Source organism: Canis lupus, chromosome 5 (genome assembly GCF_048164855.1).
Source record: "Canis lupus baileyi chromosome 5, mCanLup2.hap1, whole genome shotgun sequence".
NCBI lineage: Eukaryota > Metazoa > Chordata > Mammalia > Carnivora > Canidae > Canis > Canis lupus.
The window spans coordinates 74,442,831-74,464,801 of record NC_132842.1 but is presented as its reverse complement, the minus strand read 5'-3'; the positions used below and the strand labels follow the sequence as shown (position 1 = coordinate 74,464,801).

The 21,971-nt window shown below is 46.5% G+C and overlaps 2 protein-coding genes across 4 annotated transcripts in view; both read left to right on the top strand.

The window, feature by feature from the left end:
• The window catches only part of CEP85 (centrosomal protein 85), a 36,171-nt gene extending 14,569 nt beyond the window's left edge, over positions 1 to 21,602 (top strand). For 2 of the 3 annotated variants that reach the window (XM_072827675.1, XM_072827676.1), the window contains exons 4-15: positions 712 to 1,406; positions 2,828 to 2,961; positions 3,388 to 3,505; positions 4,879 to 5,064; positions 9,611 to 9,763; positions 9,982 to 10,133; positions 11,302 to 11,416; positions 12,344 to 12,394; positions 15,066 to 15,173; positions 16,296 to 16,518; positions 17,215 to 20,280; positions 21,186 to 21,602. In XM_072827675.1, coding sequence (XP_072683776.1) covers positions 712 to 1,406; positions 2,828 to 2,961; positions 3,388 to 3,505; positions 4,879 to 5,064; positions 9,611 to 9,763; positions 9,982 to 10,133; positions 11,302 to 11,416; positions 12,344 to 12,394; positions 15,066 to 15,173; positions 16,296 to 16,518; positions 17,215 to 17,375 — 2,096 coding nt within the window. In that variant the 3' untranslated portion in view covers positions 17,376 to 20,280; positions 21,186 to 21,602. Of the gene's footprint in view, positions 1 to 62; positions 367 to 711; positions 1,407 to 2,827; positions 2,962 to 3,387; positions 3,506 to 4,878; positions 5,065 to 9,610; positions 9,764 to 9,981; positions 10,134 to 11,301; positions 11,417 to 12,343; positions 12,395 to 15,065; positions 15,174 to 16,295; positions 16,519 to 17,214; positions 20,281 to 21,185 lie in introns of those variants that run through there. The other variant, XM_072827677.1, reaches the window with a different exon arrangement.
• Positions 20,138 to 21,602, top strand: SH3BGRL3 (SH3 domain binding glutamate rich protein like 3). Its single transcript, XM_072827685.1, has 3 exons — positions 20,138 to 20,280; positions 20,901 to 21,068; positions 21,186 to 21,602. Exons 1-3 carry the CDS (start codon positions 20,233 to 20,235, stop codon positions 21,249 to 21,251), a joined length of 282 nt encoding a protein of 93 aa, XP_072683786.1. The 5' UTR covers positions 20,138 to 20,232; the 3' UTR covers positions 21,252 to 21,602.
• Positions 21,603 to 21,971: the final 369 nt, after the last annotated feature.

The following is a 21,971-nucleotide window of genomic DNA, read 5'->3' as shown; positions in this document are numbered from 1 at the left end:
AGTGAAAGGCAAAATACAAAATAGAGGATTTCAGTGTGTACCCACTTGAGAGAGCTCACTGTGCTAGAGTGAAACCTGAGAGTTACTAAGAATAACTTCACATATCCAGGCAGTCAGGTCTGGTGTGTGGGAGAGAGAATAGAATCCTGATTCAGATGCTATACTCCCTGCCCTGGATACAGAGCAGCACTGTCCACTTTGCCTATTCTTTGGATAGTTTAGATTCATTGCTTACCTTCACTGGGAAGCTTTTGGAGGCCACAGAGGATTTTGGCAGCCCTTGGAAAGGATATTTTTATTGGATTGGATTATGGCTTGAGAGTTGACCAGCTCCCAGAAGAATAGGACCTAATTCATTTCCCTTAAGTAAGTGGTTTTTGTTTTTTTTTGTTTGTTTTTTGTTTTTGTTTTTTTAAGTTCATTTTTCAGCTTTGTTTTTGACTGGTAAGATTTTTTATTCAAATAAAAAGGACAGAGTTTAAGTTGAAAGTAAAGCTGATGTTGCCTTTTGTTGGTTTACCTTGTGAATGGCATTTGAGATTCTAGAATACACACTTCTCAGGTAGGCTGCCTGTCTTTCTGCCTGGTACTTGTGATGATAGTGTCTATATCCTGCCTGGTCTCAGGACAGGCAGAGAACACCGGGCATAGCAGCCAGACTCAAAGCATGCTGCTTTAGTTTTGACTTACAGAAGACTATTTTCTTTGCAGATTTTTGTAGCTCGAGTAGCAGCCCTTCTTTCCAGCCCATCAAAAGCCACATAACCATTCCAACAGCCCACGTGATACCTTCTACTTTGGGGACCTCTCCTGCCAAGCCAAATTCTCTACCTGCTGGACTCTCTTCCTCCAAACTCCCTTTGTCAGGGCTGGCTGAAAATGTGGGGATGACAAGAAATGGAGACCTTGGTGCAATGAAACGTTCTCCAGGCCTGTCTAGAGATTTCACATACCTTTGTGGTGCTACTGGAGAAAATGGAATTGAGCAGTCCTGGTTTCCAGCAGTGGGCCATGAAAGAGAAGAAGAAATGAGGAAGTTTGATATTCCTGGTATGGAGTCTACTCTTAATCAGTCGGCAATGATGGAGACACTATATTCAGATCCCCACTACCAAGTCCACTTTCATAACCCAAGAACTGACACAAACAAGGAGTTATACAAAGTGTTGCCTGAGACCAAGAAGGCACCGGGCAGTGGGGTGGTATGTGAGCGGAATGGACCTCACCCTAATAGCAGTGGAGTGCTCCCTTTGGGACTCCAGCCTGCTCCTGGCTTCTCCAAGCCTCTACCCTCTCAGGTATGGCAGCCAAACCCTGACCCTTGGCACCCCCGTGAGCGATCTTGTGAGCTCAGCACTTGTCGGCAGCAGCTGGAGTTGATCCGTTTACAGATGGAACAAATGCAGGTAGAGGCCCTTCTTTCTTTGGATTTTTGTGGGTTCTTTGCAGATTTTAGAACTATAGATTTTTACACTGACTTAAAGAAAAAAGAACTATATAGATTTTGTCCTATAAATTTTGACTCAAAAATTTTTTTGTAAGAAAGATGGAAGATGGGGCAGCCCGAGAGGCTTGGTGATTTAGTGCCGCCTTCAGCCCAGGGCCTGATCCTGGGGTCCTAGGTTCGAGTCCCGCATCGGGCTCCCTGCATGTAGTCTGCTTCTCCCTCTGCCTGTGTCTCTGCCTCTCTTTCTCTCTTTGTCTCTCATGAATAAATAGATTTAAAAAATTTTTTAAAAGAAAGATGGAAGATGTTTCTTAAAGGGAAATGAGGGCAGCCCGGGTGGCTTAGCGGTTTGGCGCTGCCTTCAGCCTGGGGTGTGATCCTGGAGACCCAGGATCAAGTCCCACGTCGGGCTCCCTGCATGTAGCCTGCTTCTCCCTCTGCCTCTCTCTCTCATTCTCTCTCTCTCTGTGTGTCTCTCATGAATAAATAAATAAAAAATAAATAAAAGGGAAATGAAGGCTTGTGAATGCCATTGAATATGTTGGTGGTCTAATTCAATAGTAGGTAGATCCTCCAGAGTAGAGGGTTACAACGGAAGACCCCAAAAGGTGTGTCATTAACACTGTGTTCTTATATACCAGTCACTAGGCTACGTACTTTTGCTTACAGCATCTTATTTAATCCTTTACCTTTGATGAGGTAAATACAGAAATCTACCAGTTTCTTTCTTTCTTTTTTTTTTTTTTTAAGATTTTATTCATGAGAGACAGAGGCAGAGACACAGACAGAGGGAGAAGTAGGCTCCCTGCAGGGATCCTGATGTGGGGCTTGATCCCAGGACCCTGGGATCATGCCCTGTGTCAAAGGCAGACGCTCAACCGCTGAGCAGAGCCACCCAGGCGTCCCAGTTTACCAGTTTCTTAGAATAAATAATCTGTCTAGGGTTACAAAGCTGGTAAGCAGCAGAACTAGGGTTTAAAACCACCTCTGAACCCCTATATTTCTTCCATATACCAATTTTGTCTTAAAAAAAGGCCTTGTGCTGCTTAAGAAAGGGAAGGAAAGAAGCAGGACATAGTCTCCTTTCCTGGTTGGTGAGGACATCTTAGCTCCTGGTTTGTCTCTCTTGCCAGATAATGCAAGATAAGTGACCTTTTCTTAGAAACTGGAGCCTTTATAAGCAGGGAGTGTCCATTTGGCAGAAGTCTCCCTGGCAGGTTCTTTCCAGTCATGCATCAGAGCTAAAATTATTCATAAACACTGGGCCTCTTCAGGCTGAGCCAAAGTGAGCCTTGACTAGAGACCCAAGTGGATACTGCTCAGGTGTTTTCAGGTGTCTGTAGTTAAGATCAAGCTCCTCTGGGCTTTCTTGTCTTCCAGCTTCAGAATGGAGCCATCTGCCACCATCCTGCTGCTTTTGCTCCATCACTGCCCACATTAGAACCAGCACAGTGGATCAGCATCTTAAACAGTAATGAACACCTTTTGAAGGAAAAGGAGCTCCTCATTGACAAGTAAGAGGTCAAGGGGTGCCCTAGGATCAGCCTTTGCTCTCCCAGCCTCCACTGAGGGCACCTAATGAGGTCTCCCAAAGGATAGCGTATCCCTCTCTGTTTGGGTCCACCCCTTGCCTCATGGTAGAGCTAGGTTGATAAGCAACCTACTCTTGTATCTGACTAATGTGATAGGCCAATTGTGTATCCCCTGCAGGGGCTCTGGGAGTCCCTAAAGCGGGCAGCCAGTTCTTTGTAATTGATCTTTCCTCATTTCCCCCAAGTCAGCTTTCTTATTTGCTCTTCCTCTTTTAGCAGAACAGTACTGCCCAGACACAAGGCCTTGCTTTACATAGTATGAATTGTACCCACCTAAGGAAGGTGGGGGTTCATGTTGTAAGTGAGTTAGTGTCAGGACCCTGGACCTCATTCTACTGGCTTTTGCAGGCAGAGAAAGCACATCTCTCAGCTGGAGCAGAAAGTACGAGAAAGTGAACTGCAAGTCCACAGTGCCCTTTTGGGCCGCCCTGCCCCCTTTGGGGATGTCTGCTTGCTGAGGCTGCAGGTAAGCATTGGCAGCCAGAATGGCATTCTGGTTATCATAACTCTGTGTCTTCCCTTGCTTAGTACTAGTAGGTATGCAAGACATAGAAGAGGGATCGAGTGATATAAGGTATCCTTGCCTTCAAAGTGTAGGCATCCTAATTATAAAGCATCCCTTGTTCCGCCTCTCTGGAGGCAGAAAAGGCTCGAGGGTAGAATCAGGTATGCCTTGGTGTCAGGACATACTGGGAAAAAACTAAGGCAGGGCAAGGTACGTAGTAAGGTTCTAGAGTTGGGAAATGTTCTGATAAATAATATACGAGCAAAAAAAAAAAAAATAATATACGAGCCTTAGCCAAATGGAGGGAGAAGCAGAGGTAATGGGATTTTTTTTTAAGATTTTATTTATTTATTCATGAGAGAGACAGAGAGGGGCAGAGACACAGGCAGAGGGAGAAGCAGGCTCCATGCAGGGAGCCCGATGTGGGGCTTGATCCTGGGGCCCCAGGATCACGCCTTGGGCTGAAGACGGCGCTAAACCGCTGAGCCACCCAGGTTGCCCCAGTAATGGGATTTAGAGCCATTCTCATTTTTATTTTTCCATGTCTAGGAGCAACTAAAGGAAGCCATGTTTTCCCTGAGGGTAATGCCTCCTTTAAAAAAAAGCCTGCTTTGTTAACTTCTGCAATATGGGCTTTTGAGTGATGGGTATTAGATTATAGTACTGGCTTTGCCACCTAGTGGGCCTGTTAAAATACTGTTCTATCTTACAGAATTAGAATGTTAGAGTGAGAAGGGTCCTTACATAAAATCTAGCTCAGTCCTCTAATATTCTAATGAAAAGATTGGGGCCCAAGAAAGAGGAAGAACTTTTGCCTAAGATCATATAGAGAATGAGTAGAGGAGAAAATTTGAGTGTGCATTGGAATCACCTGGAGGGTTTGTTAAAACACAGACTATTGAGCTCCATCCCCAGAGTTTCTGATTCAGGGACCTAGAAGTTGGCTCAAGAATTTTTATTTCTGGGCAGCCCCTGTGGCAGAGCGGTTTAGCGCCGCCTGCAGCCCAGGGCGTGATCCTGGAGACCGTGGATCGAGTCCCACATCAGGCTCTCTGCATGGAGCCTGCTTCTCCCTCTGCCTGTGTCTCTGCCTCTCTCTCTGTGTGTGTCTCTATGAATAAATAAATAAAATCTTTAAAAAAAAAGAATTTTTATTTCTGACAAATCCCCGGGTGATGCAGAAGATGTTAGTCCTAGGACCCCACTGTGAAAAGCACTGCTTGAAGAAATTCTTAGAGAAAGCTGATATTTGACCATAAAGTATACGGAGGATAAGTAAAGTATATGGGGCTGTAAGGATGAGGCACATTTATGTATCGAGAATCTTTATGCAGGAATTGCAGCGAGAGAACACTTTCTTACGTGCACAATTTGCACAGAAGACAGAAGCCCTGAGCAAAGAAAAGATCGAGCTTGAAAAGAAACTCTCTGCTTCAGAAGTCGAAATCCAGCTCATCAGAGAATCACTCAAAGTGGCGTTGCAGAAGCACTCAGAGGAGGGAAAGAAACAGGAAGAAAGGGTGAGCTAAGGAGTTGGTAGCTTTCTAACTCACAAAGGAGTTGGCAGTCAGCCTTTTCCTGCCAAACCCTAAGTTGTTTCTGGCCCCCATTCTTGGAACTAGGAGGAGCCAATTGCGTGAGATCCTACATTGACTTTTCATGCAGGACTGGGCTGCTAGAAATGGCACCCTTCCTTTTCACTTCATCTCCACAAAAGTGCCACAGACAAAGTCCCTCACTGCCCCAGGTTGTGATATGCCTCCCAACTGACTTGGGTTGAAAACCAGCTTGAGCAGTCATACCAGATGGTACTGTTGCAAGATGATTAAACATCTGTGGTAAATTTACATCATTCAGCCTGGATTTTCCTTATTCTACCTAAAAAGTAGAAAAGAATTCCATGTGTGCACCCAGTTTGGAAATTTGTACATTTTTGCTAGTACTCTTAGAATTGCCTTAGGGTAAGATTGGTCATCATAGAAGGAGCTGATTCAAAATCTTTTCTTTATGTTCACAACTTGCTCTAATGCAGATGTTCTTGGGGGACCAGTGTAGTAATGTTTAGTTCTGGACCACTTGCATCAAGATCAACCAGAGCAGTGCTTCTTAAACTTTAATGTGCTTAAGAATCACTGGGTCATCTTGTTTAGAATGCAGATCCAGGGGAGCCTAACTGGCTTAGTCAGTAGAGTGTGTGGTTCTTGATCTCGGAGTTGTTTGACCCCCATGTTGTATGTAGAATGTACTTAAATAAAATCTTTTTTTTTTTTTTTTAATGTAGATCCAGATTTAGTACTTCTGGGGTGAGATGTGCCTGAGATCCTGCATTTTTAACACATGTGATGTTGATGTCGCTAGTATAACAAGGACTTAGAAGCTTGTTAAAAATGAAACTTTAAAAAAAAAAAAAAATGAAACTTTTAGGGCAGCCTAGATGACTCAGCGGTTTAGTGCCGCCTTCAGCCCAGGGTATGATCTTGGAGACCCAGGATCAAGTCCCCATGTCGGGCTCCCTGCATGGAACCTGTTTCTCCCTCTGCCTATGTCTCTGCCTCTCTCTCTCTGTCTCTATCTGTGTCTCTCACGAATAAATAAATAAAATCTTAAAAAAAAAAAAATTTAGGGCTCCTAGGTGGCTCAGGTAGTGATTCTGGGATCCTGAATTGAGCCCCATATCAGGCAGGCTCCATGCAGGTAGCCTGCTTCTCCCTCTCTCTGTGTCTCTCATGAATAAATAAATCTTAAAAAAAAAAAAACAAAAAACTTTTAGTCAAAAGTACATATATCTAAGTTAAATCATCAAATACCAGTATATTTATAATAAAATTAGTAGCTCTGTACCCAGCCCCTTTCCACAAAGATTTCCATCCTTAACTCTTTTTCTCTTGACATACCTTTGTATTTCTGAGTAGTATTCTTGAGGTTTTTGCTGGTTTTGTTTCATGAGTGCAATATCTTCTTTCTCTGATGATATTGATTGTATCTTTTGGGATATCTCCATCTGCTTATAGTATTATTTCTTTTTTTTTTTTTTTCCCCAGAACCTTTTGTTCTTGTGTATTTCATGTCAGAGGCTTGGTGATCCTTGAATGAATGGGCACTCATGTTTAAGAATGAAATATTTAGGGGATCCCTGGGTGGCTCAGCGGTTTAGCGCCTGCCTTTGACCCAGGGTGCGATCCTAGAGTCCCTGGATCGAGTCCCAAATCAGGTTCCTGGCATGGAGCCTGCTTCTTCCTCCTCCTGTGTCTCTGCCTCTCTCTCTCTCTCTCTCTATCATTCATAAATAAATAAATAAATAAATAAATAAATAAAAGCTTTAAAAAAAAAGAATGAAATATTTAAAAGCTGGATAGAAGCTCTGGGTTCATAATTGTCTGGTGGACTACATTATAGGATAATCAGATTTAGACTTCCTTCTCACCTAGGAACCCTCAAATATTAGTATTTGAATGTCTGTCTTATCTTTTCTCTTCCAGAAAAGAATCTTCAGTCTGCTGCCTAGTTGGGAGGCTAAGGCCAGGAATGCTTTTTTGGCCTTTAGGCTCTCAATATTGAGAAAGAGGTTAGGTTTGGAGTGCCACAGTTCTGTACATATATTTTTACTTATACTTACTTTCAACCCAGTCACGTTCTCTCTGCTATGACTTATATACCTGAGTCCAGAATCTCCCCTATCTGATTTCTCCAGCAAATAAATCTCCAGTCTCCGGTTGGGGAAACCTAGGATGAAAATGGTATCCAGCTAACCTGTATGTAGACCTCCAGTGAGTACCCTGTTCTCAGATCTATGGCTGATGCCTGGCTCAGAGATACTTGGAGCTTTGAGTACAGAGGTGTGAAGGGCACATTGTTTTCCATGTAGTCTGTAACTCCCACTGCAGGTTATAACTCTTCCTCTAAGTAATTTATCTCCTGTCTACTTTGATCTTCTATAAACACATAGAAATCTCTCATACACTTTTGTTTCCTCCTTTATTAACTTTTAAAAATTAATACTTTATTTCCTTCCTGTCATTTTAGAAATGTTTTGAAAAGTAGAAGAGATAAATGTCTGTGGGTAATTCACCATTTATTCAAAGATTTCCCCAACAGGAGACTGGAGATTTATTCTCCGGAAAAATCAGATGAGAGAGATTCCAGACTCAAGGATATCAGCATTTTCAGTAAGCTTCCCAGTTGAGTCTGATGCATATTAAAATGTGAGAATCATTGGTTTAGAGCTTTGAAGGGTACAGATTATACCTGGGGTAAAGCCTTTGGCTGATTTTTCAGGTATCCACTCTTAGTACTTTCTTATCTTCGGATTAAATTAGGTTAGGTTTCCTTTTTAAATTAGGTGTTTCCTTTTGACATCAGTAGATTTGCCTTTTTCTCTGCTTTCTTTTGCTTCTTCAGCATCCTTTTTTCACAAGCCAAAGGAAAAAAACGTAATAATGAAGAAAAGGTCTCTATTTCGGCAAATCTTGGTTGGTGCCCACTCTATGCCAAGCATTGTGCTATGTATTGTGACTATGATAATGAGCAAAATGGATATAGCTCCTCTCAAAAAGTTGAGAGTATCATTAACCCTTCCACTTGGTTGCTTAGCTTTATTTTATTTGTTTATTCATTCATTCAAAGAGAGAGGCAGAGACAGGCAGAGGGAGAAGCAGGCTCCATGCAGGGAGCCCAACGGACTCAATCCCAGGTCTCCAGGATCACACCCTGGGCTGTAGGCGGCGCTAAACTGCTGCGCCACCAGGGCTGCCCGGTTGCTTAGCTTTAAATCATGAGTGGTGTTTAAGGAAGAATGCATTACCTGTCTCACCAGGACAGATCAGACCACTATGAATAACAAAGATGCTTCCATTATTTGGGAAATTCTAAGAGTTTAGAAATTTTCTCCTGGAAGCCCAAGACAAAAATCAGACAAATTTTTTATTACAGGCATACCTTGTTGGGTTTTTGTTTGTTTGTTTTTAAAGATTTTATTTATTTATTCATGAGAGACACAGAGGCAGAGACATAGGCAGAGGGAGAAGCAGGCTCCCTGTGGGGAGGCCAGTACAGGACAGGACTCAATCCTAGGACCCTGGGATCACGACCTGAGCCAAAGGCAGATGCTCAACCACTGAGTCACCCAGGTGCCCCATGGCATACCTTGTTTTATTGTGCTTCACTTTATTGTGTTTCCCAAGTACTGCATTTTTTACAGATAGAAGGTTTGTAGCAACTGCCTCAAACAAGTCTGTTGGTGCCATTTTTCCAACAGCATTTGCTCACTTCATTTCTCTGTGTCATATTTTGGTAATTCTTGAAATATTTCAAACTTTTTCATTATTATGTCTGTTACAGTGCTGTGATCAGTGATTAAGACTTACTGAAAGCTCAGATGATGATTAGTATATTTTAGCAATAAAGGTTTTTTTTTTTTTTTTTTTTTTTTCAGATTTGTTTATTTTAGAGAGAGAAAATGTTGGGGAGAGGAGCAGATAGGGAGAGAGGATCTAAGCAGACTCCATGTTGAGCATGGAGCCCAATGCAGAGCTCAGTCTCATGACCCTGAGATCATGACCTGAGCTGAAGCCAAGAATTGGACACTTAACCAACTGCCAGCCAGGCATCCCAGCAATAAAATATTTTTAAATTAAGACGTACATTTTTTTTAGATATAATACTATTGTACACTTTATAGACTACAATATTGTGTAAACATGACTTTTACATGCACTGGAAACCAAAAAATTCATTTGACTTGCTTTATTGTGATACTCGCTTTATTGTAGTGGTCTGGAACCAAACCTGCAGTGTCACCCAGGTATGCCTGTATATTAGAACTGCTACCAGTTTTTAAAAACTGCCCAGGGAGCCCTTCTTCCCTACCCTTGATTGGAAAATTCAGATGTGTTTACTCTGCAGTTTAAGCCTTAATCTTAAATGGCAAAATTTGATCAGCTCCCTGCCTTCATTGCAGTAAAACAACATTTACAGACCTAGGGGCAGAGACAGTGGTCACTTCTGAAAAAAATATGTTTGGGTCCTAGAGGAGTCCATGGAGACAGATTCTTGACACTTCTTTCCCAGGTAAAGGGTCGTGATAAACATATCAATAATTTGAAAAAGAAATGTCAGAAAGAATCAGAGCAGAACCGGGAGAAGCAGCAGCGTATTGAGACCTTGGAGCGCTACCTGGCTGACCTGCCCACCCTGGAAGACCATCAGAAGCAGAGCCAGCAGGTAGCAGCAATTTCTGGGTATATGTGGGGCAAACAGGGAGTGGGCAAGCAGGGGCACTTTCTCATCCTCTGCTGTATGCAGTTATCCTGTGGTTCCTGAAAGGAAAATCCCAAAGGAGTAATATCCAGACTCCTATCTGTCAAATTTGCACTGGGACTGCAAAGGTTTTGAGACCCGGATATTCTTCCTTGACCTAAGTGTGGGATCCTGTCTCTCAGCTTAGGGATTCTGAGTTGAAGAGTACAGAGCTGCAGGAGAGAGTGACCGAGCTGGAGAGTTTGCTGGAGGAGACCCAGGCAGCCTGCAGAGAGAAGGAGGTTCAATTGGAAAGCCTGAAACAGAAAGGAACAGAATTCTCCGCTAGACATAGGTAAATACCCCAGTGTGGTTGAGGAAAGGAGTGGAGAGCTAAGTCTACTCCACTCACTACCTGTGTGACTTTGGGCAAGTCCTTTCTTTTCTTTTCATTATTATTATGTCTGTTAGAGTGATCTGTGATCAGTGATTAAGACGTACTGAAAGCTCAGATGATGATTAGTATATTTTAGCAATAAAGTAAGGAAGAGGTCTTTGAGATGGAGAGTGAAGGATATAGTGGTGTAGTGGGGGCTTGTTATTGTATCCTTCGGAAGGTGCAGCCCAGTGCCTAGCATAATAATACTGGATAATAATCCCGGAGTATGTAGGTGTTAGATGAAGGGAACCACTTTATAAACTGGGAAATTAGTTATCTGTATATTTGCAAAAGCAGATCCTGGTATTAAGGATGGAGAGGAAAGAGATTATCTACATTTTGAACCTTGTAAGCTAAAGGCTACCAGGAACATCTGTTTCTCTTCAGCCCTAGGGATTGTTCTCGATTGTCACAACAGGATCTAAGAACAAAACAAGATGCCATAATGTACTCTCAGGGTGTCTTGAGAGCCTCTTCCATATTAATTGCAGTTTTGAAAATGTGATGGCTGTTTCAGGAGCCTCTTGAACCAAATCCAGTTTCTAATGGGATGGATTGGATTTCTCATCCCATATCCAACCACAGTGACCCTGTTGTTTATCTCAGCAGATGAACCATGATGAAAGTGATTGTGGGGATCCATGGGAGGAGACCATTGGTTGGAGTCAGAAGAGAGGTTGGGGTCAAAGTTGACTCTGCTCCAGACTATGTGTGCCAAGAAAAAAGATTTTTTTTTTTTTTATTTCCCAGAATTTCTGCAGTATACATGTATGACTTTTATAATCTAAGTACATGAGGTGAATATTTATTTTTGAATATCAAAACAAATATAAAAGAGGTTTGGGCAGGTGGAAAATTGGTGGCACATTAGATAGATGCTGGCCTCTAGGGAAGGGAACTAACATACACTAGGCAGCTTGTGTGTGGCACACCCTCTGTTACAACAGAACTAACATTATCCCCAGCTGTGGCTTGGAACGGCCTGAGTGTGTCTTGCCCCAAAATATACAGTAAATAATAGAATAAGGAGTCAAAGCCACATCTGTCTGACTTCAAAATTCTTGAAGAGGCCACTGTTTTTCAGCCTACAAGATAAGCAGTGTGTGGAGGAGGCCAGTGGAGAAGGTCCAACCCAACAGGGAGAAGGTCCAAAAGCGGAAATGGAGTCCTGGCAGAAAGAATGTGATTCACTCCAAAAGGTGACTGAGAGTATCCAGGCTGTAATAGAGGGCAGGCTGAGAGGAAAGAGAAGATTCTGTACTGGGAAGGAACCATGAATTTCTAGCCCCAGGCCACCTAAGATGTGTTACCCAGAGCTTTCCTCCCTTTTCTGAGAAGCCACTCCTGCATTATATAAAGTTTGCGTTTTAGATATTTATCTTTATGACAGACAAGCAGAGTTTGGGGAGGATATACTTCTGAACAACTAGAATACTAGATACTCCAAAATGGTACACTGAAGCTTGGTGTGCCCTTCATTCATGGCTTAGGCCCCATACAGAACCTCTTGCATTGGGCAGAGATTTGACCAGTGAGGTGGCGTATTTCAGCAGAGAAGAGAGTCTCCATCCCTGTTGGTGAGACTAATGACAGATCAGCAAAAAAGAAGACCTGGAAATGGTTTAGAGAATATCTGAGGTCTCAAAGGACAAGAAACTGGGCCTGTTCAGGTTCTTTCCCTAGACCGTCAGTGTGACCAAAACTATAAATAATAGCATCCATCACAGCCCTGGATAGGGCAGACTGCATTAAACTGAATTTTTAGTTATGCCCTTTACTAAAGAACCAGAATGTACACTGGTTATATATAAAGTTTATTCCACTGGCCCACACTTAATCAGGATGGGTTCCCCTCTTCCCCCAAGTAGTGGTCATAGGTCCACACTGCATTCCTCTTTAAACCTCTTTGTGAGTAAAGTACAGAATTGTGAAGCTATTTAACTAGGATAGGGAGTCTGGTTTATATTTCTGTAAGTAGAGCTAAATTGTCTTCATTCTGGTTTCACTACTGATTGGCTATAACCAATGGGGCTAATAGCCAGACCACAGATCCTCCTGTAGTTACTTGCCCTCTGACCTCACTGCCAGCCTGTTTTTATAACCTTCCTTGGTAACTTTGCTTTCAGATTGTGCAGAAGCAACAGCAGAAGATGGATCAGCTGCATTTACAAGTACAGGTGAGCTGGTGTCCTTGTGACATGTTGGGCAGGACTTGATGGAATCTCTGGAATTCAACTCTTTATTCTGTATCATGCAGTTTGCTAGTGTTAGGAGTATAGCAAGAATGAGACCCAATCAGTGCTTTTAGCCTACAGTCTTTTTGGGAAGGAGTGTCAGCACAGTATTGTGAGAGCGATATCCATGTTACTTTGGGGGAACAGAGTCAGAGCAGGGGAGGCTAAGGAAGGGTTTCTGGAAATCATGAGCCTGGAAGGAGGAAGAAGAGTTAGGCAAAGTAGAGCTGGATAGTTTGGTTTTGGAATTCCAGATAGAAGGAATAGCACTGGTAGGAACATGGAGGCATGAAACAGCAGAGTTTCCACATAAAGCTGCAAGCAATTTGGTATTGTTTAAGTAAGGTGGTGACTAGAAACTGGGCTATGGAAGTGCTTCATCCAATTAAGTTTGCTTTTATTCTTTCAATAGGTGATGGGAATCTACTATAAAGACTTATTTATTTCAGAGAGAGAAAGAGCACGCACATGCAAGCAAGGGGAGGGGCAGAGGGAGAGAAAGAATCTGAAGCCGACTCCTCGCTGAGTGTGGAGACCTATTTGGGGCTCAGTCCCAGGACCCTGAGATCATGACCTGAGCTGAAATCAAGAGTCAGATGCTTAACTGACAGAGTGACTCAGGCACCCCATGGGAATCTACTATAGAATTTAATTTGGGTGTTATGTAGTTAGGTTTGCAATTTTGGCTTGAGCGTGGAAAGAAGATTGGCACTTGGAGAAGGGCGAGGCTGGAGGCTGGTGGAGTATTGCAGAAATTCTGGTGAGAGATGATGAAGGAACCTGGCATGAGGCAGCATAGCAAGATGTGAGGGAACAGATTTAAGTAAATTTTAGGAGGTAAAATTGAGAAGAATCAGTGATTGACAAGATGTAGGGGGTTAAAGAATAAGGAAAAATTAAAGATGACTCCTGGTGTCTATTTTGGGCTAGAGTAGAGGGGTGTCCTTAATGGGTTCTCCAAGAAATCCTAGGCAAAGCAGGTTCACTCAGGTTCTCCTTGGACTCCAAAAGAGATTTTCACGTCAGAACAAGTGAAAGGCACTCATTCTGAGAAGAGCTCAAAGCTGCCATTCTGCCTTTGCCATCATGTGGGTCAGGCTATGCTGTCTAGTTCCCCTATTTCAAGTCCTGTTAGGATAGTCAAACCTAGTGAGTGTTTATACCCATTTAAATCCCAGATTCTTAGTACAGTTTTTAATAGATCTCAGATACACTCCCTGAGACCCTCAGGTTCCACAAAAGTTGAAAAAGCTCAACATTTAAGTGGTACATTTACCCATGATGAAACTCCTTAGGCAAATTAAAGTATCAGGTGAATTTGCTGGAATATCAGGTAGATTCTAAATGATCGCCTTGGATATTTCATGGTGATGAGATGTTCTCCTTTGGCAGTTAAATTTTTTTATTAATATAAAATGGGAAAATTCAGAAAATGTTTAAATACTTTAGTCAAATAAGTTTCAAACTTGGGATAGGGGATTGGAATTAATAGAATAAGAGGCAAAACAGCAAGTGTAAATACCTCCTTCTTCTTGACCATCCCTATACACACACTCTCTCTTTCTCTCTTTCTTCTTTCTTTCCTCCCTCCCTGCATCTGTCTCTCTTTCTTTCTCTCTCCCCCTCCCTTGCTCCGTCCTTCCTAACTAGATTAGGTACCTGTGGGAACACCCTCCTACCTTTTATCTCTGTCAGAAGCATTTACTATACAGTATTCTCAAGGGCTTTGGATATGAGCTTCTCAAAGACCGGTATTGTTTGGTATTCTCAGTATCCTCAGTGTGTGTCACAGTAAGTGCTCAATAAATACTGAGTTCAACTGAATGGACATTCCTTACCCTCAAGAAAGTTACAGTGTGGGGGGTTTACGTACACAGCCAACAAACGTACTCATGAACCATGACAGAGGTATAAGTAGCAGGGCAAGAGTACAATTAATAGGATCTGATTGGGTAGCCTGGGTGGCTTGGCAGTTGGGCATCTGCCTTCTGCCCAGGGTGTAATCCTGGAGTCCCGGGATTGAGTCCCGCATCAGGCTCCCTGCATGGAGCCTGCTTCTCCCTCTGCCTGTGTCTCTGCCTCCCTCTCTCTCTCTCTCTCTCTCTCTCTCTCTCTCTCTCTGTGTGTCTCATGAATAAATAAATAAATCTTTAAAAAAAATAGGATCTGATTTGCAGATTGAGGAAGGCTCAGGTGGGCCTTGAAGGTTTCCTAGGTGACAGGCAGAGCAGAAGAGTAGCTTGGGCAGAGGGGAAGGAGAGTGAGCAACTGCATTGGACCTAGAGCCTTTGGGAATGAAGGCTGTTCAGTCATTATGTGTGGCTGGAGTGGAGGCTGTGTGGAAAGTAAAAAGAAATATGGCTAGAAAAGTAGGTAAGGGCCAAACTGGCCTGGAATGCCCTGCTGAAAAGCTGGCCTCTAGTTGGTACATGGTCATTGACTTACAGGAGAGTTTCAAAGGGAGGTAGCAGGTCAGGGCTGTTCTAAGGTAATCTCTTAGCAGTGTGGGGGTGGGGTGGGGCTTTACTGTTTAGTGCAGGCCAGAGATGATATGGTCTGAACCAAATTTGTTACTCTACATGTGTATCCTACCCCTCCTTGCCGTGGGATTCAGAACCTAGAGCAAGAAGTGGCTCAGGAAGAAGGAATAAGCCAGGCCCTAAAAGAGGAGGCCCAACGGAGGGAGACAGCTCTGCAGCAGCTGCGCACAGCCGTGAAAGAGGTGAGCAGCTGGGCCTCTCTAGCCTCCATAAACCTGAGTTCTCTGAGAAGCCTCCCCATCCCTGCTCCCACAGGAGCCCTCATGTTTGAGAGGTCCCTGCTGAGCTTTTTTGGTGGAAGAATGAGAAGAGACATTGCATCATCCTATATATTAAAGATCCTAAGCCCATCTTAGAGTGGCCATAATTACCCAGGAATACCTTTTGGATGTGAGAAGTCCGTTTCTGTCCCTTTGTCTTCTGATAGCCACAGGTTTGTGGGGTTGGGGAGGAAGGGTCCAAGAAGACCTAGAGCTTGGTGGTCCTCATGGGTAAACAGAGCTGTCAGCAAGGGGTGAGCAAGTTCACTGACCTAGGAACCAGTCTCTCAGAGCTAGGATTGTACATGGCCCAGTGTGGGTGAAGGACTGGGACTAGAGGAAGAACTCTATTCAGTGTCTTTAAAACGGAATAGAGGTAGGGAGGGGAGAATGAGTTAAGCTGTTCAGGGAAGGAAACAGACATACATGAATGTCTGTTCTTCAGTGACAGTTCTTAAAACTTTTTGTAGAGAAGCCTGAGTCCACTGAGGTGAAGGTGTGAAAAGGCTGGCAGGACACATTCTACACTGTGTTCTCCAGGTTCCTAGTTTCTCCTGCCCTCCGCCCAGTGGCTGCTAGCTGTATTGTTGTATTTCTTGCCCTCTATTCCTCTGACACACACTGATCAGTCTGGCTGGTGGCCACTTTTGTCAGGGTGACAGGGAGAGATTGAAACCAGTGTCTCCTCAGATTTCACAGTTCACGTTAAGCCTTCTCTAATAGCCTGGTTAACAGAGTTGGCTGAGGGACTGGCTTCAGATAGAGTTCCGAGGGGCAGGAGTATCTTCTCTGGTTCCTTAACAGAAACCTGGAGGCTGATGACTCAGAGTCTGTTGGGGAGTGGTTTCCTCTCCAATGCTACGGGCCTGACCCACCTGCAGGAGAATTTAGGCCCAATACTGGGAGTGGGGGGGAGTGCTAGGCCTGTTGGTAGGGGTGAGGAGAGGAGGGATATCACCTGTGACTCATATATCCACACACATGTACAGATACTCTGCCCTTCCCTGGGCGTGGGTTAATGTGTTTGCCCATCTATCTACTCAGCTTTCAGTGCAGAACCAAGACCTGATTGAGAAGAATCTGACACTCCAGGAACACCTGCGCCAGGCCCAACCAGGGTCTCCATCTTCAGACACAGCCCAGCTGGCATTTGAGCTGCACCAGGAGTTGGCCAGTTGCCTTCAAGATCTGCAGGCTGTCTGTAGCATTGTGACCCAGAGGGCCCAGGGCCATGATCCCAATCTCTCCCTGCTCCTAGGCATTCACTGTGAGTCCTTAGGCTAGTCCGGTACCCAGGAGAGTGGCTTTCATTCTCCTGTCACCCCTGCCCAGCTTTCCCATCCTTATGGTAATATGTGAATAAGGCTTTGTAGGCTTGGTCACTGTTCCCTGGAAGTTCCTGTGTTTTGCAAAGTAGATGGTAAATCTTTTTTTGGAAACAGGCATCTTTATGGGTACCTGAATACAGGACAAACAGAAAATGGCCCTTAGGCAGCAAGTTTTCAGCCCACTATCCCCATCTACCTTTTTTTTTTTTTTTAAAGATTATATTTATTTACAGAGAGGCAGAGACATAGGCAGAGGGAGAAGCAGGCTCCATTCAGGAAGCCTGATGTGGGACTCAATCCCGGGATTCCAGGATCACGCCCTGGGCTGAAAGCAGATGCTCAACTGCTGAGCCAACCCCTGCCCCCAATATACCTTTCTAAAAGCATGCTATGTCCTGGGATGCCTGGGTAGCTCATTCGGTTAAGCATCTGACTCTTGATTTTGGCTCAGGTCTTGATCTCAGTCAGGGTCATGAGTTCAAGCTCTGCATTGTTTAAAACAAACAAAAAAAACCCAACGTGCCGTTTCTTAAGATCATGGGCCTCAAAGTACTATTTATCCACACTGCCCCGTCCACATGAAAGCGTCTCGTAACTGACTCACTAACATTCTCTTGAAATGCTCTCCTACTCAGCTGCGCAGCACCCGGGGACTCAGCTGGATTTGCAGAAGCCGGATGTGATCAAGAGGAAACTAGAAGAGGTTCAACAGCTGCGCCGTGACATCGAGGACTTAAGGACCACCATGTCAGACAGATATGCCCAGGATATGGGAGAAAACTGTGTCACACAGTGAGGAATGCTGGGGATGGCACAGGTTCTGTTCCCCCAGGGAAGATATGGTCTGCTGAGAGCCCAGTCTGGCCGGTCCTGCCCTGACAATCTCTCGCCTCCTGTCTGCTGCTATTCCCAGAGAGAAGGGGTGGAGGGGGTAAGAATCTGGATCTGGGGCCAAGGGCTGATTAAGGAACTGTGCCTGCCTTGCCCCACACTGGCTTTGCCTTGTTGGATTGCATTTGTCCTGTCATCCTGATTTACCCTTTGAGGGTGAGTTACTAATTAACTTTTGCAGGTTGACTGATAAGTCCTCACAGAGTGTTCCCAGCCCCAGGCTGATGTCAAGGGTAAACAGGCTGCTCAGTTCCCTTTTCCATCTTCTAGGATGGATCCACATTCATTCCCACTTCATAGCTTGGTCCTGCTGATGCCCAGAGTTCAGTAGAAGGGCCTTGAAAAGCTGAGTACCAGTCACAACGGCCATATGAGAATGCTCAGGCTAGTAAGCCAACCTGGGATCTGAGCTGACTTTCTGGGTATTCTTAGGCCTGGTCTCACTGCTGCTTCCTCAGGGTGATCTGTTTATTAGCAAAGTACCCACTAGAATTGGCCTAAGGACTATGGCCAGGCCTCCTCCATCTGTGCTGTCATGTCATTTTACAGGATGCCCTACTCCAGCTGCATCTGTCCCTTGGGGTTCCCTGTCCCTTGGGGTCCTGGCCATGTGTTTAGCACAGCTCTCTTCTCTTTGGTTCTCCGGCCAGTCAGGTAGTCTCTTGTAAACTCTATGGTTCTGGGTTTGGGCAGGATTTTCCCCTAGAATACCACAGAATAACTGTCAAGTTCCCCACCTCATTCTGGGGCTAGGGTGGGTGACCAGCCCTGATTTGTGCCTCTCGTTTGGGGACAGGATCCTTTCCCTTTCTTGCTTTGGGGCTTCTTGAGAGTTCAGAGTACCCACTATAGTTTGGCTCTTAAGGTATAGCTTTCTGTATTTGCTGGGTTTTGTTTGGGGCCCCTGGACCCTGTGCTTTCTGGTTTCTCTTGCCTCATTTAGGGAGCATCTCACAACACAATTGTTTATATCTGGTGGTTGGACTAGCCACAGGCCGCCTCTAGATCTGGAACCAGGCCAAGCCAGGGCTTTGTAAGGGTAAGAGGAACACTGAGCAATTCAGGGGCCAGCTACTGTGAGTTTGTTGCTAAGCTTTGAGCTGTCAGAGAAACATCTTGAACCTCAATCTTGGGTCTGAATGAGACTCTTTAAGTGTTTTTACAATTTTGTGTCTTATTTATGGAATGATGTATCCCTTCCATTCAGAGCAGCCCCACCCAGCCATCCTCTCAGCCTCTGGGCTCGTTCCTGCCTCCTAAAAGCAGAGCTGTCTGGTTGGTCTCCACCCTGTGTTGGGAGCCCAGCCACCATGCTCACGGGTATTTTTCCTCAAAGTTTATAAGCAGTTATTTATATGAATCCTTGTTATGTCAACTGGTTTGTATTGCCTATTTTGATTATAAAATAAAATATTTAACAAACTCCTCAGTTTTCCATCACCATCCCTTACTCCACCCTTCATTTTGGCTTGTTGGAGCCAAAGCCTGGGTGGTTAGCCAAGTTCCCCAGATGGCAGCAAGGAGGGACCTTTGGCAGGTCCAGCCTCTCTGTATTTCTATCACTTCCGCTCCTCTGTTCTCTTTGGGGACAAATAAGATCTCTTCCCACACCACTTTGTATTGGGTAAGGCTGCCCTGAGTCATTGAGCAAGTCTGTCATTGAAAAGCATTTCAGTAATCCTCTGAGAGGAAGTTGGCTGCTTCAAGGTTGCTGTGAGGAAGTGGCTGCAACCAGGCAGGGCACATTTACCTCAGGGAGCTAGAGTTTGTCTTCCTGGGCTGCTATTGGACCTGGACCTGGGGGGAACTTGTGAGGGAAGTCCTGTCCAGCCTCAGACAGCCAAGCCTCCAAATTTGGTTTGGTTGTTAGACCTTGCTCTCTGAGCCTTGTAGGTTTTTTGGGGGGGAGCAGGAGTGGCAGTAGAATGCCATCTGGGGTTGAGGCTGAGCTAGGGCCACCCTAAGACTAGCTGTGGATCTTTTACAAGGCAGGGGGGTGCAGGTCCTCAGAAGTCCTGGCAAGCCTCTGCCTCCACCCTTTCTAGAGCTAGTAGCTGCTTACCTCGGCTTCCATCTGGTGCCTTGAGGGTGTGGCCTTGTCTCTGGCCACCAACTTACCTTGTCTAAACCTGCCTGAGTGGAGAGGAACTTTTAGGGAAGTCTCCCAGCAGGGGCTGACCCTGCTTTGGTGTGCCATGGGGTTAGCCATGTGTACGTGTCATCCCAGGGACCGTGGGAAGGGGTCCCTTGGACCGAGGTTCCCTAGCCAAGGAACTGTAGGTTTCAAAACAGCCCAAGCCTTCAAAGCTCCGAGCTGCCGAGCTACGCTGCACTATTGCGGCACCAGGGGTGGGTGGCTGGGTGCAGCAAACCTGGGGGTGCTGAGAGAAGGCCCCTGGCAAACCCTCACCCCTGCCTTCCCTGGCCTTTCTGGCCGTCCGGGCCCCCTCCCCGGCCTCACTCTGAGCCCTAGATCAGGGAAGGGCCGAAGGGGCGGCGGTGCGCGGCACCCCGGGGTCCTCGGCACGCCCGGCTGCTGAGGGGGGAGGGGAGGGGGGCCGCGGCGCGCGGGGCGGGGTCGCGCAGGCTCCGCCCCGGCCGCACGCCTGCCCGCGCCGCCCATTGGTCCCGAGAGCGGTGACTCGCGGGCTGAGCAGGAAGGAAACCGCTCCCGAGCGCGGCGGCGTCGTCTCCAGGCCGTGCAGCTGCCGCTACCGCTACCGCCGTCCGTCCGCCTGTCGGCCCGCTCGTCCACCCGCAGCATGAGTGGCCTGCGCGTCTACAGCACGTCGGTCACCGGCTCCCGCGAGGTGAGTGCTCGCCCGGGGAGAGAGCTGGGGGAGAGCGGGCGGCGGTGGCCCGGCTACGGCTACGGCCCGGCGCCCGAGACCCGCCCCCAGGGTGAGGGCGGGTGGGGGGGCGGCGAGGGGCTCGGCCTCTCGGGTCAGGTCCCGAGGTGGGCTCCGAGGCTCGGACCCCTCCGTGGGGCACTCTGGATCCTAGGCAGCCCCAACACGAGCTGCCCACGCCCATCCCGCCACTCACACACTCTCAGCACCCTCACTGCCACCCCGATCACGTCCTGATGGTGCCCTTCCTCTCCTCCACTTTTTTCCTGGGCCGGGGTGGCCCCTTACCAGCCCCCACGCAAGCCTGCCCTGCTTTCCCCTCGCAGATCTCCTGCTTCTCCCCACCCAGAACTTTATCCCACTTCCCTTTTTCATTCTGATTGCGTCCCTAAGGTGGTCCTGCTTTCATCGGGCACCACCGCAAGCCTGACTCATCCTCCTCACTCACTGGTGGCCAGAACCCCATCCCAGGGTGTGGAGGGGGACAAAAACTATTGCCCACAGCCCCTTTCTTTCTGCCCAGGGTCCCCCCATAAATCCTCCAGCCTACTCACTAATCCCTGCCCGCCCTCTACCCCCAGATCAAGTCCCAGCAGAGCGAGGTGACCCGCATCCTGGATGGGAAGCGCATCCAGTACCAGCTAGTGGACATCTCCCAGGACAACGCCCTGCGGGATGAGATGCGAGCCTTGGCGGGCAACCCCAAGGCCACCCCACCCCAGATTGTCAACGGGGACCAGTACTGTGGGGTATGGGCCCTGGGGGTTGGGAGCGGGGAAGTGTAGGACTTCTCCTGGGCCAGAAGTCAGAGACCTGAGCTAGAACACCAGCATACAGGTGACTGTCTCTCCCCTCCCCTCCCCTAGGACTATGAGCTCTTCGTGGAGGCTGTGGAACAAAACACACTGCAGGAGTTCCTGAAATTGGCCTGAGCCCACTGGGCTCCATCACCACATCCCCCAGCCACCGCCCGGCCATGAAGGACCTTATAACTCCCTGTTGTTCCTAGCCTTCTGACCTTGGAACCTCTCCCCTCAACCCAAGCCCCTTCTCCTCCTCTCTCCTCCATTCAAAGGCAACATTCCTTACCCACTAGTCTCAGAAATTGTCTTAAGCAACAGCCCAAGTGCTGGCTGTCCTCAGCCAGGCCCTGAGGCTGCCACCCTGCCTGGCACTGGCTGATGGGCACCTTTGTTGGTTCCATTAACCAGGGCTCTGCCAAAGGCCCCGCATTCCCCGTCCTGGGAACACCCTAGAGACAATTAAATGTCCCATTCCATTGACACTGTGTCTGTCTGATATGACCTGGGCCCTAGCTCTGAGCAAGGCTGGTAGATGGGATTGTGCTGAGGCTGTGCTGTGGGCAGGTTGGTTGAACGGCCTCCTGTGTGGCACCTCTGTGTGCATTTGTGCACATATGTGGGTGTATGTCTGGCATATGCATAACTGTGTAGGACCTGCGTTTCTGGAAACAGTGGGTGGGTCACCTCATGATTCACATGCATGTGATAGTGCCCGGACACGCCCAGTTTGGGGAGTATAGCACATCTGTATGCTTGTCAGTAATGTAACCATGCCATGTGGCCACCTGCCTGTGTTCCAGCTGACTGGCTAAGTGTGGGTGTGTCATGGAAGTGGGTTCACAGCTGCAG

Bases quoted from the DNA above. Each gene is read 5' to 3' on its own strand.
- SH3BGRL3 (XM_072827685.1), top strand. From the start codon at position 20,233: ATGAGTGGCCTGCGCGTCTACAGCACGTCGGTCACCGGCTCCCGCGAG. The intron at 20,281-20,900 runs GTGAGTGCTCGC...CTCTACCCCCAG, and splicing joins CGGTCACCGGCTCCCGCGAG to ATCAAGTCCCAGCAGAGCGA. The intron at 21,069-21,185 runs GTATGGGCCCTG...CCCCTCCCCTAG, and splicing joins ACGGGGACCAGTACTGTGGG to GACTATGAGCTCTTCGTGGA.